This window comes from Lates calcarifer, linkage group LG10 (assembly GCF_001640805.2).
Source record: "Lates calcarifer isolate ASB-BC8 linkage group LG10, TLL_Latcal_v3, whole genome shotgun sequence".
Classification (NCBI taxonomy): Eukaryota; Metazoa; Chordata; class Actinopteri; family Centropomidae; genus Lates; species Lates calcarifer.
Genome location: NC_066842.1, coordinates 10,478,158 through 10,495,412, shown reverse-complemented (window position 1 = coordinate 10,495,412; position 17,255 = coordinate 10,478,158). Strand labels below are relative to the sequence as shown.

The 17,255-nt window shown below is 41.0% G+C and overlaps 1 protein-coding gene across 2 annotated transcripts; it reads left to right on the top strand.

Moving 5' to 3' along the window:
• The first annotated feature begins 120 nt into the window (after positions 1-120).
• Positions 121-17,241, top strand: LOC108876723 (growth arrest-specific protein 2). Of its 2 annotated transcripts, none has more exons than XM_051073326.1 (8): positions 121-563; positions 4,732-4,893; positions 7,245-7,375; positions 10,394-10,538; positions 11,824-11,887; positions 11,975-12,185; positions 12,280-12,387; positions 12,739-15,548. In XM_051073326.1, the coding sequence occupies exons 2-8, from the start codon at positions 4,749-4,751 to the stop codon at positions 12,754-12,756; spliced, it is 822 nt and encodes a 273-aa protein (XP_050929283.1). In that variant the 5' UTR covers positions 121-563; positions 4,732-4,748; the 3' UTR covers positions 12,757-15,548. The 2 variants fall into 2 exon arrangements, with proteins under 2 accessions (XP_050929283.1, XP_018521931.1); XM_018666415.2 differs by lacking the exon at positions 12,739-15,548 and adding an exon at positions 15,555-17,241 and having other exon boundaries at positions 126-563.
• Positions 17,242-17,255: the final 14 nt, after the last annotated feature.

The following is a 17,255-nucleotide window of genomic DNA, read 5'->3' as shown; positions in this document are numbered from 1 at the left end:
GAGCAATTCATGATAATAATAATGATGATCATGAATTACTTTATTTATTTACATTTATTTACAACTACAAAACGGTGCCATTCAAATTTATCACAGCAGCAAGTATAAGTGTACCAGATTTGACACAGTTAAGGTCTGCCAGTTGGATCAGATTACACGGGCATACAAAGAAGTAGAAGAAAAAAGAAATCCATTAAATCAAAGTGAGTAGAATTTCTCGGGCTGACCTGCTGAATTCAGTCCAGAAATGTCACATTGAGGCAACACAAAGAGTAGAGAGGAGGGAGGCACTGCCAGCAGGATCAAACTTCCCTCCCATCAGCAGCAACAGCAGCAGCGTGCTGTGCTGTGCTGTGCTGTGAGTGTATATGTGTGCGTGCGTGCGTGCGGTCAATCCTTGTGCAAATGCGCAGTGAGAGAGACCTCCCCGGTCCACACTGCTTCAGTGTTTTGGAGCCTAACCTGTGGGTCGATGCACCGCTGTGAAAAGCATGAAAAGTGGGATCCAGCAGTTCAGAGGACGAGTGAGAGGAAGGTGCGCACCAACGAGCTGAAACCTCAGGGTGAGCACAGATATGAAGCTTTTTGTGGACTCATGCAACACATTTTCGCTGCTTTCTCACTGCCAAATGAATACCAGAGTTTTGAATGTCTTAATGCATATTGAATTCTAGGTTTGGGGGTGTAACTTTTACTTTATATCCATTACCTTTTCTACCAGAGGAGGGTTCAGAATAATGTCATCCTCTGTAGCTTGTTTAAAAGTTAGGGCTCAGTGAATTCTTGCTTCTTGACAGTTAAAGCTGTTAACTCTTGTTTTTTGTATTTCAAAATTAATTCAAAGCATCTTTAATTACCAAGACTCTAACATATTTCCTTCAGTTGCAGCTCATTTCACTGGTTTTAATTAGTGTGTGCTCAGCTGGATTTCAGTCATAACTCATCAGGCATCCTCCCTTGATCCTATTTCCAGAGTGTTGAAATGTCTGTTGTGGCTTTTTTTATTTGTGACACTTGTAAAGGAGGAGACAGCTTTAAAATCTTATTGCAGCTGTAAATGAAATGTGTTGCTGAGTGTTTTTCAGAGGCAACAAAGTCATGTTATGGCACTAAGTTCAGACATAGCGACAAAATGTGTGCATATCACACGAATAAGCCTGTATATCTATATCAGTTCTCCTGACAAAACGTCTGCCTGAAATGCTGTTTGTTGATGGTGCAAAGATTTGCAACACAGGGGCCTTTAAATGATGGCCTGAGGCAGCCTATTAGATGAAAAAATTGAAAATGATTAAATCTTGAATAAATCAGTGTAATATCACAGCTGAGGATTTATGATACTCATGACAGTCATATATGTGGGGAATTGATAAACACAAGAGTGGGGTTATTGGAATGTGTGATATTGTGGATATATAATATTATAATATATACATATAAACAAGATTTCTGCTGTAGGTTTGTAGTCGGTTTTGTATTTATATTTGTGTGAGGATAGTATTCTGCCTTTGTAGACATTCACTGCTGGAGACACTGCACAGCTGCTGATACACTCTGATACCCGAACGCAACACTCACTCACAACACATCCAGTTCTTATCTGCTGTAGAAACATGCTGAGATCCCCTTTTTTAAATTGACAAATCAGCCTCCAGATCAGTTTACTGTTGTAGAGGCGAAAGGCATGAAGGGCGGCGAGGGTTAGGAGGACAGAGCCACTCTTGTTTTTTTCTAATTGATGTGATTCAGCAGGCAAAATTCCCATCCATATGCCTTTCCTGGAGCAATCTGCAGCCAACTGTTGCACGTTATGGTGGATTTACTGAAGTCATGAGGCCTCTCAGACTGAGAGAATGTATATTTGGATATCTCTGTATATTTGCATATCTTTGAGCTGCGAGGGTTATCTGCTTCTGATTCTAATCCAGACTTTAAAGTCAGATTATGAGTCTGAATCTGAAAATAACATAAGGAAATGAAGCAGCAAGTTCAGCAGATGGTATATGCAACATAAAGCCAGGCAGAGCGGTGACGCTAGCTGTGTTTTTGGCCTGAAGTTAAAGAGGTCAGGCTACAGTGTGGTGAGAGGAACCAGGTATGTTTAATAACAGCTGGTTGTTTCTCTTTCCTGGGAAAATGTAGGGGAATCACAGCAGGAAGTTTGATCAGGGTCGTGTCGAGAAGAATACATCTTTTGAACTAAGATTTACATTTATACCAAGATAAATGATAAAATCCCTAAAAGTTAGTCAGCTCAGCAGAAGATAATATGTAGATATGTAAAATGTATATTAAAACAATGAATGAAAATACTTCAGATTCCATTTTCACCATGCTAGAAAGTCAAAGTATTGACAGATGATTAAAAAAAGTTCTGTTTTCAGATTTGTGACTTGTGATTTTTCAGCTAATTCAAATGGTTTTTAACTTATTTGTTAAGCTTAAAATGTGGGAGAATTTCTTCAACCCAGAAAGTAGAACTTGAAAAGACAGTGCTGGTGCTTTAAAATATACAGTATATTATGACAAATACCCATGTTTTTATTCACACATAACACCTGTGAGAGGGCTTGTATGAATGGGTCTTGTACTCTGAGACATGAGAATTTGTCCCAGTGCCCTTGTTCTGTCTGTCAGCCTCCACCACAGTGGACATGGGAATGTAGCACCTGTGTGTGAGTGCTGAGCTCCAGAGTTTAGTGTGTGTTTGTGCAACGAGGACCTCTTGTCTTCAGGAAGATAAGATGACCTTGGTCGGACATCAAGGTCCCTGATGTCCAGTGTCACACCACTGTGTGATTTGGTTACAGCCAACTCCAGTGGGACCTTGAAATGTTACACAGTTTTTAAAGGTCAGATTCCTCACATTGTGTTACACTCCCTCGGTATCCAAAGGAAAAAATTTAGCCATCACACACTATGGACTAATTGTTCATGGCAGCTTCGCTTCCTTGTTTGAATAAGCTCTTCTTATTATTTGCATCGAACATCCTGTTGCTATTTGCCTACCATTGGGAATATAAGGTGTTTGTGCTTGTGTCCAGGCTGGGGGTTACAATGTTTAAATGCAAAAGCTAAAATTCATTCCCCCCTGTTTTTTTAATGCAGCGTAAACACAGAATGTGGCAATGACAAACATTCAGGATGGAAGCAGTAGAACATAAATGCATTAGTCATTCTTAAATGATGTTTGATAATAGGAAAGTTAAGGCTGCAGTCTGGTGCTTTTTTTCTTTTTAGAAGAACCATATATTTGAAACCTCTGAAATGGTCTTTGCCCATTTTACACCTTTTCTTCTCCTTAATCTTTTGAGTCCCTTCAGTACACGATTACACCAGCCAGACTAGAAGTAATGCAAGCCTTGAGGAAAAAAGTCCTCAGTATCCTTATGATGCCACCATCCCTAAGCCTTGAAGTGGTCTCTTCCGTCTGCATCACATAGTCCTTCAATACCATGAGTGTGGACACAGTCATCACAGCACCCCTACTTTCAGTCTGTGAATATTAACCGCTGAGCTGTTGATGTGTGTTGTTACCCTGCTCAGGTCTAACATGTGGTGCCCAGTTGCCAATCAAACACTCTTGTCTCGGCGGCAAATCCATTAATGGAGTGATGCTGGACTGAAATGTAATAGATTTTCACGTTAAAGCTCATGCTTGCCATACTGTAGCATGGTATTGGAAAAGACAGCGAGAAATGTTTCACTTATTCAATGACTTCACTCTAGAGGCGGTGAGTAGCTGTTACATCTTGCTCAGAATATTGATGTCAGTCGCAGTCTCTCCATCAGGCCATAATGTAAGACCTCCTTCTGCAGCAGATTGATTTAGACTGTATGATAGTCTGCATCATAGATGTCAGAGTAAATCTGAAGGAGCTCTTTGTTTGTATCTGGTGTTTGTTGAATAAGAGTCTTGCTGTGTGAGTCTGGCTGGTATAAAAGGTTTCTCTTGTCCAGGTGAAGAGGCAGACAGGAACTGTGCTGTCAGGGCCCATGAGAACGTCTCATGTCATCAGGTGGACTGTAAACCACACCAGGATTTGGCCAAGAGGACAAAAGCACACAGATCTCTCTTCTCTTATATTCATTTGATCCTCCTCTGCTCTTTTTGGGAATAACGGGCCTGAATGTCAGCCGTTATTGAAGAATATTGTCATGTAGATTAATTTAGATTGTTAATTAGAGTAGAAGTCTTTTTAGTATATAAGTATTCTATAACAAATACTACAACACCTGCATTCAGAACCTTACTTAAGAGAAGGCACATAAGTATTATTGGCTAAATGTCCTTACAGTATTAAAAGAGAAGGCACTTGTTGTGCAGTAAAATGACTGATATGTCAGTGATATTTTATTGAGACATGTTTATTTCATCATATATTAATTTATCAGCATTCCCAAGCATCATTGTGTAAACAATGAACAATGCTAATGTCATAGCTGCTTGAAGTTGAGCTAACTTTACACACTGTTGTATAGTTTTATCTATAACAATACATCATGTTTTATGAGCTAATTAAAGGTTTTGTATGAACAATCTGAGTCTGCAAATTAATGTAGTGAAGTGAAAAGTACAATATATGGATGAAATATATAGGAGTGGAAGTATAAAGTATAGTAAAGTACTTGAACACTGTACTTATATGCGGTACTTGAGTAAATGTACTGAGGGTTTACATTGTGCAACTGTCTAAGCAGACTCTGTGTCTTCCTCCTCTCCTTCCTCAGGCCGTCCATAGGGAACCATGTGCAGCTCCCTGAGCCCCAAACAGCCCAGTGGCCCTGGCCTCACAGACATGCAACAGTATCACCAGTGGCTGGCCAGTCGGCACGAAGCCAGCCTGCTGCCCATGAAGGAGGACCTCGCCCTGTGGCTCACTAATATTCTCGGTAAACGATGCTCCAGCACATAAAACCAACACCAGGCTCATTATATTTCTGAGGATAGGTCAGCATCAGGGTTATGTGGTAGTTTATGAGACATTTTTTGTCTGTGTCGTCCACTTAGTAATACAGAGCTAATTTACTGAGCCAAACTGGGTCTACATGTTGTTGAAATGTTAACTTTAATCTGTTGCTATTTGTTATAGTTAAACACAATCAGCTGGATTTGAAGAAATTAACAAATACACAAACAAATCAAGTAGATTAAGTTCATATTTTTGCTTTAATTTTGCTGGTGTTGTTGCTGATTTATTTGAAACACTGTCTTAAAAATAGCTTGGCTTTTAAAAATCCTGCAAATTTCCTTATCTTTAACAGTAATTGAACTGGTACTGCTGATGTAAACACCTCTGCAGGGGACTGGAATCAGAATCTGAACCTCATTACAAACTGTGTTAAAGCACCAGAATGTGTGAGCCTGCTGCCATGTTCACCCATAAATTTGCCTTAATTGAATAATGGGGATCATTAACAGCTCTGATATAATGCACAGCCAGTGGTGGAGAATAAGCAGCGGAGGGAGCATCAGTAGACACTTTGTGCAAGGTTGCTACTGCATAATAAATCACCCTGTGTAGTGTATTTCTTCAGCCTGTGTAGTCAGAAAACAAATGCATGGAGCAGTCTGTGGATCTGATCTGAATTTAGAAAGTCTAGTTTAACACAACTCTTTGACTGAACCACTTACAACTCATAGGGATCCACCCTGTGACTGGGGGTAAGAAGTAGTCTTTGCTTCCTAACAATCCACTGCTCTAAAAGATGCTGATTGGCAGGTTTAACTGTGGCACCACAGACCCACCACTGTCAACACAAAAATGTTCTTGTTAGCAAAACAAAAATTCTTGGGATTCCTCCAACAGAGTAGGTTACAATGTAAGAATTAAGCAATTGTTTGCTGAATTTCCAAGAGGTAAAGTGACAATATTTTGTCAGCATTTTAAGATTTGTTAAAGACTGTGTAGACGTCACGGGGGGAGGCAGTGCTACTACCTCATTATTTGAGGTTTTTCTCCAAAATTCGACCTATGTATGGCTGTATTTAATATGGTTTGAAAAGGTTCACCATATGACTGTGAGTTATTGGACATCCTGCAGACTTTATGTGGTCCAACAGACATTTGTCAGACTGACTCGAAGCCAGCTAAGTTCCTGAAACTGACTCCTGCCTATGTGCGAACAGCTTAAAACAACATGAGTGTCTTCACTGTTATCTCTGGCGGTCAGCGTGTTTGCACTGGAACCAGCTGAGCTAGAAACCTCTGGTCTGCTGTGGTGAGGAATCAAAGATATCAAGGCTTCAGAAGCACAGGCATCTGTGTGTTACCAGTAAATACACAGTGTTGAACCAGTTTGTTGGTTTAACTGTGTCGGGTTGGCTCAGTACCCTTAAAATCTGAGGGAAAAGGCGCTGATATGCTGAGCAGGGTTCACAGATTCAGGTGGGAGGAGCGGCGTGGTATAAGGATGAGTCCACTGGTTGAGTGGGAGGTGGATGCTCGGTTATACTGATGAGTCATATTGTTGTTGAGAAGAGAAGTTGGAGGAACTGAGCAATTTATAGGACTGAGTATATGAGTTTAAATATTTCCCTGAGAGCCTTCTGGAATATATTTTTCTCTAACAGCGAGGAGCGAGGGAGAGAATGAGCATTTAAGACGGGAGCTCACTGAGTATTTCTCAAGATTTCAATCTCTCTTTTCTGGGCTCAATTACAACATTTGGAACTCATTAAACATCGAACCCCCTCTCAGACCCCTCCTCCTATAAGAAACAGAAAAGGGATAAAAAAAAAAAATCTCTCCAGTTTCTTTCCACAGACACCCCCCTGCCACCACCTCCTATTTCACAATGATCTAACTAAGAAAGAATGGTCCTCTGGAAGTCAGTCAACTGGACACCACATGTTGATCACCAATCTATCTCTGCAACTGTGCAGGGTAATGAAGCACTGCTATGTACAATCAGATGCTACCTTTTCATATGAAGCTGTCAACGCCACCCCGCTGGTGTTTTCGTAGACAACCCCCACCCCACCCCCCCAGATTCCCCCAAATCATGTTGTAATATTTGAACATTTGGCTTCTGCAGAGCTGCCTAAATCTCGTGGTGCGGGCCAAACTCAATCAGCCCGAGCGGTTTCTGAGAGTCAACAACATCGCATCAGATTGAGCTTCAGCCAGGAATGGACTGGAGATTAGATTTTATTTCCTTATACAGTATATATTCTTAAATGAGCACTTTTATGTTGAATTTATGGTGCCGGACTCTGCTCTCTTTATGTGTCCCCTGGTCAGGTCTGGAAATCACCGCTGAGAGCTTCATGGATCGCTTAGACAATGGCTTCCTGTTGTGCCAGCTGGCTGAGACGCTACAGGAGAAGTTCAGGCAAAGTAATGGGGACCTGCCTGCCCTTGGCAACAGTAAGGTACAGAGAAACCTGAGGATTACAGTAGTCTGGCACGATAACAGATACAGTGAAAACACTAATCTGGGAGCCAAATCTTGGCTGAAAGATTTCCTAAACTAACTTTCAGCTTGAATGATTTGACAGAAAATTGTTTCTGAGAGGGGAAACATCAGTCAGGCAGCATTGAAAGATTGGATCAGACTGACAATCACTTTAGTCTCAGCTATTTTAACAACTCCCCTGCCTGATTATAAAAAATGTGAAATCCAGACATACTAAGTAATACAGTTTTTGTGACTGTTGTGAACTCAAATCCATATTTAGAATCATTTTTTTGTACTGCCACATAAGTGAACCCTTGAAATCTTGTTTTTTTGCATTACTTATTGGGGCTGGAAGGCTTAAGGGCAACAGTATTGAAGTTTTATTGACTGTCACTGAGCCAGGAAACAGATATACCCTAGGTTTCCATCAACAACATCAATAAAAGCTATACTCATCTTAAAGAAATGTCAATAACATAACCTCACAGTAAAAAAAAACAGCATTTTGTTTTCCACCCTGTGTCTCACATCTTACTCATTGATTGGTTTTGTCAGTCCAGCAGCGACCGTAAATCCCTGCTTTGCAAGGACCTCCACAATTTTCAGAGAGTAGGCGCACAAAAGTGGGGGATGGGGGGATGGGGGCCGGCAGCCTTCAGCAGGGTAAAAATGAAAAAATAAGGGCTGGCAAGGACAACATTAACCAATGGGGCCCCACATTCCCTGTGAGAATTGGCAGAGCTACGTTAAATGTTGAGTGAGGGTTTATTGAATTGAAAAGATTAAAAGGATAACTTTGCAAGTGGTTATCTGTAATTTAACCCAAGTAATCAGTGCAAACCTATATTTTACTGGGTCAGTGGCCAAGAAAACAAACAATTGCCGTGCAAACCTTTAGACTTTATCAGCTTTAGGGCTACTGCAAAACAATTTTGAGGTCTACAGCAAATTACTGACCAATCAAAGGAAAAAATTTTCATATATTTCTACTTGTGTTTGTTTGACTTTGACTTTACATTGTCTTAATATCTGTCGCAGACACAAATATCAGCAGTTACTATAGACAACTACTTACTTACGCATTGAGCTGACGTCTGGTGCTCAGCAGGATTATATGTTTGATTAGATCATGTTTCTGTTCAGGAGAAGAAGCAAAAGACTCTTTTGTTGGCTCATCAGCGAGAGTTGTTGATGTTTGCACTGAGGCATTACTGCGCTGATGACGGCGGGTCTCCTGATCTCAGTGTGAGCGCAGCAGCACAGATGTGAGGAAATACTTGAGGTCAATGACTGTGGGACGACAGAGGAGCTACTGAAATAGAGGATCCTATTGATTGTAGAGACTCGACAGAGAGCAGAGGAGTCCTGAGACAGACAGGCAACTTAGGCTTTGAAATCAAACAAAGCGGCGTTATGATGTTTTATAGTGGGTGTGATTTATCGCTGTTTGCCCATGTTATAGCTTTATAGAACTCACATTAAGTGCTTTCACTTTAATGAGCTATGAAAGATTAATAATGTTCTCATTCATTGTATCTCATCACATGACATGTCAGGTTTACATTTTTTTGTAAAATAACTGTTGCTTTATCAGCTTTATGGCGGCCCTTACTGGCTGTAATTGTTTACTGTTACATTTTACCACTTTAAAAGAGAACTTCCATCTGTGTCCAAGTCCCATTATAAGTTGATGTGGTGTGCAGAGTGGGACTAAGTGATTCCAGCCGAGAGAAACAATAAATCACATAGATGCTGTCTCTTGCACATCTTCCCATGTGTTTACATCAATCAATATCAGCTACAGATGAATGAGGATGACATTTCTTTCTTGTCATATTACTACCATGTGGGAAGTTCAATACAACTATCTCGTTAGCTGAAATTTATTGCCATCCTACAAAAGTTTGAAGCATTATTACACTTATTTGCTTTCAGGCAGAGAGTTAGATGAGAAGATTGATACCACTCTCTAAATGTGAAGCTACAGCTAGCAAAGCAGTTAGCCTAGTTTAGCACTAAGAATGGATACAGGGGGGAAAGCTAGCCTGGTTCTGTCCAGATGGTTTAAAAATCCACCTAATATTTCCCAAAATGTTGTACTATTCCTTTAAAGTGTGCAGGCACAGCTGAGGTGATGAGAACATGCTGCAGGTGTACATAGATGATAATAATCTTTCTGAGTGAAAGAAAATAACATGACTAACTTACTAACTTTCAAGCAAAGTACTTCTTTATCCTCATTATTAGTTCCCATCCATTTAAACATAATGTCCTCCAAAAGTTCTTTACAATTATTAGACATGTAAAGGTGCAGATAATTCGGCGAGCCACCCCAGAAATAATAACATGTCCTTCTGAATGTTAGATCAAACGGCACTGCCAATGTGGTCGAGATTATTTCTCCAGGAATGCGAAGCAATTTAACAACAGAAAGGATCCCAGAAAAAGTCAAAAGGAGAGCCTGGAAAGAAAAGAAAAATACCCACAAAAGCCTGCATATTTCCAGCATGAGCTCATTGCACCTTTCTCATAGCACAGACGCACATATCCTGTATAAAACCACAGGAAGGCGCATAAATCTCTCCGAACAGACCGTGTGGGGGCTGAAACCCATAAGCATGTCATTTGATCCCAAATCATAGAGGGCCTGGTGAAGTAGCCCTGGTTTTTTAACCTGCCAACTCCCATATTGATCTGTGTTGAAAAAAAAGGTCCTTCATCCTGATCTGAAACCAGAGCCTCAGCAGATGGAGAAGAAATCGGCGCAGATAGAGAGTGTGTGGCTCTATGTTTTGATGGAAACTCTGGGGGTTGGGCCGGACAAGTCACCCTGGTGGACCTTTGTTTTCTCTTTGTCAAACACAAAGTAAAAGCTCATGTCCAGTTCAGAGTCCAAGCACTATTCATCAATGAATGTTAGGGGACACTCTCCATCTTAGGTCCGTTTTTGAGTAACATACATGAGCACATCTTCTAACCTCTCTGTCTGTAGCGGAGTGTTCCCTATCGGAGGATACCATGTCGGCAGAGCGCTCCCTCCGGCTCTTTCTTTGCCCGGGACAACACAGCTAACTTCCTGACCTGGTGTCGTGAGGTTGGAGTTGGAGAAACATGTCTGTTTGAGTCAGAGGATTTAGGTGAGTTTGCTTTTTACTGCCATAAACCTGAGAACACTACAAAATGAGAATGTAGGACAAACAGGATCCATAAACAGACTTCAGTTCTCATTGAGACACAACACTTTTGCACTTTTGTCACTGGCACTGCCTGGGCATTAGACTCAGATTTCTATCTCCTGTGAATGGCCTGATTGTGCAGGTAGAGTATCACACAGGTCGAGCTGCTTCCCTCTCCTCCCCTCTGTGGACCCACATCTCCAGGCTCGGCTTCGACTCCATTGACATCCACACAAAGCTCACGGGGGCCACAGTCTACTGGGAGCGCAGTGACGGGAGCAGCTCTACCTGACGATAGGGACATGCGGATCCTGAGTACTGTGCTCATGCACAAAATGTCTGGAGTAAAACAAAGGCAGCACAGACAGAAGGGTGTGAGTTAGTGGGAAAGTAGGCCAACACTATGCAAATGTTTTCCTCAGCTCATACAGTTGTAGGGGTATTTTGCTCTCTTCCTCATTCATGCACTCAGTATGTTATCTGTGTCTCTCTAAGCTATTGCAAGGATTTCTCACATGTTATGTCACTGAAATACATTTGGAGTTAAGATATGTCTGGGCTGATAATCAGACGCACAATATGTGATCCTGCCTGCAACAGAAATACCTGAAATATTCATACATTCCTGTGTGTTCTGACTAATGACTGTTCGACCATGGCTAAGCAATTTAAACTATGCAAATCATTTCTGAAGGATACACGAAGTAATTTCTCAAGACTGCTCCTCCAAATGCAGTGGACATGTAATTCTCATATAAAAATGTTGTGAAAACACTAGGAGACAGTAACAGCTGACATCTGGTATCTTTCTTTGTCTCTCTTCCTTCCTTTCTTTCTCTGGGTGGATTTATCAGTTCAGCAGTAGATGTAACAACACCAGGTTTGCTGTCATGCAGTGGATATTCTGTCTATGATGCATGGTATGGTGTGTCACATGTTATCTTTACATCTTGTGTCCACTCTCACAGTCTGGTCTTACACTCACTGAGGTTAAAGTAAACACCTAAAGGTCGTGCATACATCCAGAGCTTGAACAATACCTATTTTCATTTGATTTGGGATAAACAGGACTGCAGAGGAGATGAACATTTGAATGCATGAAGTTCATGAGCTTGTTTTTTCTGCATTTTACCATTGTCTTTTCCATCACACAGCCACTCATTCTCATTCATTGCCTTGTGAGAGATGCCATACAGTATCTATATACTGTAAATACCCAATGTTAAAACTCTATCTCTTCCTGTAGTTCTTCACAAGCAGCCACGAGAAGTGTGCCTCTGTTTGTTAGAGCTGGGACGGATAGCGTCACGGTACGGTCTTACCGTTTCATATTTTTTCTTCATCTATTTCAGACAGACATATGGAATGATATTACTCTTTGTTTCCTTGGCGTACAGGTACAATGTGGAGCCTCCTGGCCTTATAAAACTGGAGAAAGAGATCGAACAAGAAGAGAAAGCACCTCTACCTCCTATATCACCTGTATCTCCAGCTCAGCCCCTCCCTCCATCTCCTGCTTCGTCTCCTTCCCCATCTCCCACCCCATCCCCAACTCCTCCCAAAGTGACTTCCAGCAAGAAAAGTACAGGGAAGCTGTTGGATGACGCTGTAAGTCAGCGTATTTCAAGCTCCTGGTTGGGTTTTTATTTTTAACATCAGAGAGGAAACATGTATAATGACTTTATCTTTTTGTGTGTTGCAGGTGAGACATATCGCTGATGACCCCCCCTGCAGGTGTCCCAATAAATTCTGCGTAGAGAGACAATCGCAGGGTCGATACCGTGTTGGGGAGAAGATGCTCTTTATCCGGGTGAGTAAATGCAGCATAAATGTAGTCAAATAAAAACATACAAAGTCTAAAAAGAATCAAAAGTCCCAGTATCTGTTAACTGAAGTGTATGATAAAATCTGCTTCTACTACAAGTCTATTCTATAAACATGTCAGGGCAGGGAGTGAAAATATCATAATAAGAGTCTACATTAACTGTGGAGAATTACTCCAATTGCTTTACAGAATTAGTAGATTTTTGCAGATCATAGGGACACAGAAAATCTAAAGTTTGATTTTTCCTCATCTGATTTCATCAGTTCTTCATATCATTTTAAGGCTGATAACAAAAAGGTCTCACACTGCAGTGCAAACTCCTCTCCATTCACACAGCATATGGCAGTATGTTGATACTTGGGGCTGGCTCTGGGATGAAAGTCATCCATTGTGTCTGAAGAGCCCGCCTTCGCTGGGAGGTCTCATTTACTGGTAATGGTATTCCGACAATGTCCATCCTCAGCCAAACATAATGTGGCTCACTGGCTATAAAGGGGGAAATAAAAGCCACACATTTCCATATGATCTGATGACCGAGTTATTACTAGGAAAATATTTATAAGCTGTATCGCCTGATACTGGCTGTTGCTTTTAATTACATCTTATAATCACAGTGAATCTATCAGCCCAGGAAATGTTACTCGACTTTGGAGTGGGGGGATGAAAAGGGTATTGCAGAGAGATGAATGAAGGACTAACACGGATTAGAGAAGTCGCATAGGTCCTCGTGGGATCTTGGTTACTTGGCAACCTGCAACCAGGATTCACACCTTTAAGAATGTGATTCATGCCGATGGTATGTTTAGGATGTGCAGACGTGCAAACGGGAGTTTACTCTTGGATGTCCTCTGCTGTCAGCACATTATATTGCAGCTGCTAATGTTAAATTTCAACCAAACCAAATTTCAGTCGCTGTGAGATTTGGATGAACGAAGCTGTTTTGAAATATTAGTGAGGATAACAAGACTCTAATTTGTAAGATAAAAGTATTTCCTGCTAGACTAACATGATAAACTTTGTAATTCTGAATATTTATCATTATTTGTGCCTTTTTAATAACTGAACGCTTCAGTCTTTATTGTGTTGCTGAGCAACCAAGGACAAATGGTGAGAAGCTCACAGTGCTGGTCCAGTGCAGTCTGTTGTACAGTGTGTAGGCTACACTACTTTAGCATGTCAAGTCAGTTTTATTTATATAGAACAAAATCACAAATGCTATGAAGCTATAAAGGGCTGTACACCCTCCATTTCAGACAAGGAAAAAACTTGATATGACCCTAAATTAGAAACCCCCCCCAAAAAAGGGAGGAAACATAAAGAGGAGCGGCAGATTAGGGACAGACACGCAATAAATGTCATATGCAGAGAATTATGTGTATTACCAGATGTCATCACATGTACATACATCATTTGATCAAGCCTAAGCAAGTGTTAAACCTCCATTCCTCTGTCTCCCAGCCAGCACTCTTCATGGAGAAGATTCTTTAATTAAAATTCCTCAAATCGTTTTACCCTCCCTCCAGCAGCTGCTTCCACTGAAAAGCCATGAATACACGAAGGCCAGTCACCATCTGTAGGCAGCCGCAGAGTGAGGACAACAGTGGCATGCAGCACAACTGAGACTCTCCTTCACAATAATCTGAACAGCCTGAGAGGCTGACCTTCTCAGGTCCTGGAATAAATGGTGGTTGTAGCATCAACAAGGGGGCAGAGTAACGTCTCAGTGTTTGTCAAAAGTGCCTGTCCCAGCTCAGCCCGCGGGCCTCTGCACTTCCCTGGGTTTGCTGAGGAGAGACTCGGCTCCAGCAAGGGCCCTCATCCCAGAGCAGCGTGATTGAAACCGCTCTGCGCCGCACAGGTCCATTAAATCCACAGTCACAAAGCCTGAAGGCCTGGTCCTGGTGATTGGAAGCACTGCCCCCACCACTGCCCTGTAGATTGATTCTTTTAAGAGGCTTATAAATGTTGCATGTTATGGTGCTGGAGGGCAGGACGCCTCATATCTGGCCAGAGTGAGGTGGAGGTGACAATCTCATGAAGTAGTTTACCCCTTTTATCAGATGATTCAGTTTGGTATTTGTCTGAATCATCATCCTACTGATTGTGTTTTTAAAGACAAATACAACATCCTAGCATCCTTTATAATAACCTCTTTATGTACTCTGCTTCTAGGAAAGGTGTTCGGTAAACAAGCTTGTTTTAGTAGAGGTGTAATGATGTGTTAATGAGGTAGGGGGTGATAAGGCTCCACAGTGAGGTGGACATGTTTTATGTGCACGGCCTCTGGGGAATGCAAGCGTCTGAGCATCCAATATACCAGAGCCTTTTATTTCTTCTTCTCTTTATTATAACGGCTGATGTTGCCATGGCAGCCAACCTTGAGAATGTGCCCTGGTGCGGCAGGTGGCATCATCATGAAGCAAATATGGCAGATTTAACAATGAAAAAAAATACTGCATATAATTCCTTAGTTAAGCAGAGCGCAGCATTTCATTTTTGGGCTTTTTAGTGATGAAATTGCCATTGGCTGAGTGTTATTTCAATAACTACTGGCTGGACTGTCATAACATTTTGTAGAGACATTCATGGTTCCCAGATGAACCCTCCTGATTTAGACATTTTTGTTTCTCAGTCAAAAGTCTTCATTCACTCACACATAATGACTTTGGCAATCCCCTGACTTTGTTTCCAGCACTACCATGAGAACTTCTGGATGTATTGCCATAACATTTGGTACAAACATTCACATCCCTCTCAGGATGAACTAGAATAAATTTGTTGATTCATTAATCTCACCATCATCAGATCAGATCATTGTTTATTATGTAATTCCAGATATCAGTGATATCTGAGGTCTCGTGTTTGTCAGTAGCCTGCTCAACAAGGCATTAGGCCAGTGGGAGGTGGAGAAAGCCTCCCTCCAGGGACCCCGACCTCCAGGGACATCATCCAATCCGAGGGCCTTCTCATCAATCAGCAAGCTTTGGCATCAAAGCCACACTCAACTGTTGATTCAACTTTAACCTAAAGCCTCAATTAGGGAAATGACATAAGTCCTGCAGAGGAGATGGCTCAGCTACAACAGTTTTAAAGCTCTCCTTTGACACACTCTGACATCAGAAGAGACACTGTAATCCTATTTCTCCCTGCAGATGCTGCACAACAAGCATGTGATGGTGCGTGTCGGTGGAGGCTGGGAGACCTTTGAGAGCTACCTGCTGAAACACGACCCGTGCCGCATGCTCCAAATCTCCCGCGTGGAGGGCAAGACGTCCCCTGTCAGCACCAAGTCCCCCAATATCAAGGACCTCACCCCTGACAGCTACCTAGTGGTGGCAGCACACTACCGCAGCAAAAAGTGAAGATAGGAGAATGAACAGTGCCATTATTAAAAGGACACAGAGGATGACTTCTCCCTGTTGTTTCCTCCGTACGTAACGGACATGGCATCCTAACATATGCCTCTTTTCATAAATATTGTGGCTACAGACACAACTGCATTCACAGAAAGCTCACTTGTGTAATAGTGATGCTTGGTTTTGTTTTCTCGGTTAAAGAGAATTCAATCAGATGGATGTTTGTGATCAGACAAAGCCTATAGAGTCACACAAGTAGGCCCTTAACATGGTGTCTTATTTAGTTTTACAGCACTGCAACACTAAAGGTTTGAAACATGTTAATCATTACAATATAATGAGTTAACTGGGTACAAGTAGTGCTGTACATTTTTGTTGAGAGTTTTTTTTTTTTTCTTTGGTCACTTATTGTATTTTAAGTGATATCCAGTATCAGTAGGTAGAATATTTACCGTTTTAGTTCACAGGCTTATGGTACCTGTCTGCATTTGCATACGTTAAAAACAGAACTTTTCTGAATGAAGTTAAGTAAGTGGTGGATGTTTTAGGAGCTTCAGGAAGCAAGTATTCCTTGGCAACCTGGATTGGATTCCTTGATTTGTGTGTGTGTGTGTGTGTGTGTGTGTGTGTGTGTGTGTGTGTGTGTGATGGTGGACAGAAAGTGGACATTTTCCATCAAGGTTTTGTGTTGTTTCTCCTTCTTTTTTAAACTTGTCAATTGGTTGTCATATTGTTGTTCTAAATGCCTTACAGCACAGTACATTGAATATATGGGTGGTTCTAATGGGAAGTTCATCATTAACTATTAGAAGTGGAACTCTTACAATCCAATATAATGCAATTAATCTAATATTTACATGATAGTCCACTGTATTCTTGTGGAAAAAAACTCTCCTAGAAACCAAACATTGCTCATATAAAATGTTATAGCTTTTTTCTTTATACAGTATTTCCTATTAGGCTAACACAATGATGCAGTGCTTAGATTGTTTACATGTTGAATAACTATTCTATGCAATGCATTTTTATACTATTTTCACTTTTAATAGTTATTCATCAGTAGCGTAGCTTCTGTTTTGTATAATTTCTATTGTAAGAACATGGACAATCACCTGTACAAAATGCAGTATATAGTTATATTTAACCTCACTGATAATAGTACAGTAGATATACTCATTTGAGGCTCTGCAGTTCTTTAATCGGTTGTATGTTACTGACCTCTAGAGGCAGTACAGTAGCTGAAATCTGAGGAGCAATATGTTTCCTAAGGTTTAGTTTCTTGCATCGAAGAGACGTAATTCACAATATTATCATTCAGTATGTTAATTTCTCCAACTTCTTCTTTGGGAAATGAATGTGGGACTGTTCTGAGATCAGTAGCTATGCAATGTAACCCACAGGCTTGTATGTGCAGTAAATGAGTCCAGTTCTCTTTTTTAAGATGTAAAATTTAAATAAATTCTCAAAACTTGAATCTTTAAAACTTGAAATACATTT

Coding starts and splice junctions, on each gene's coding strand:
- LOC108876723 (XM_018666415.2), top strand. CDS start 4,749: ATGTGCAGCTCCCTGAGCCCCAAACAGCCCAGTGGCCCTGGCCTCACA. Junction 7,376..10,393: donor CTGCCCTTGGCAACAGTAAG/GTACAGAGAAAC, acceptor CTCTGTCTGTAG/CGGAGTGTTCCCTATCGGAG. Junction 12,186..12,279: donor GGAAGCTGTTGGATGACGCT/GTAAGTCAGCGT, acceptor TGTGTGTTGCAG/GTGAGACATATCGCTGATGA.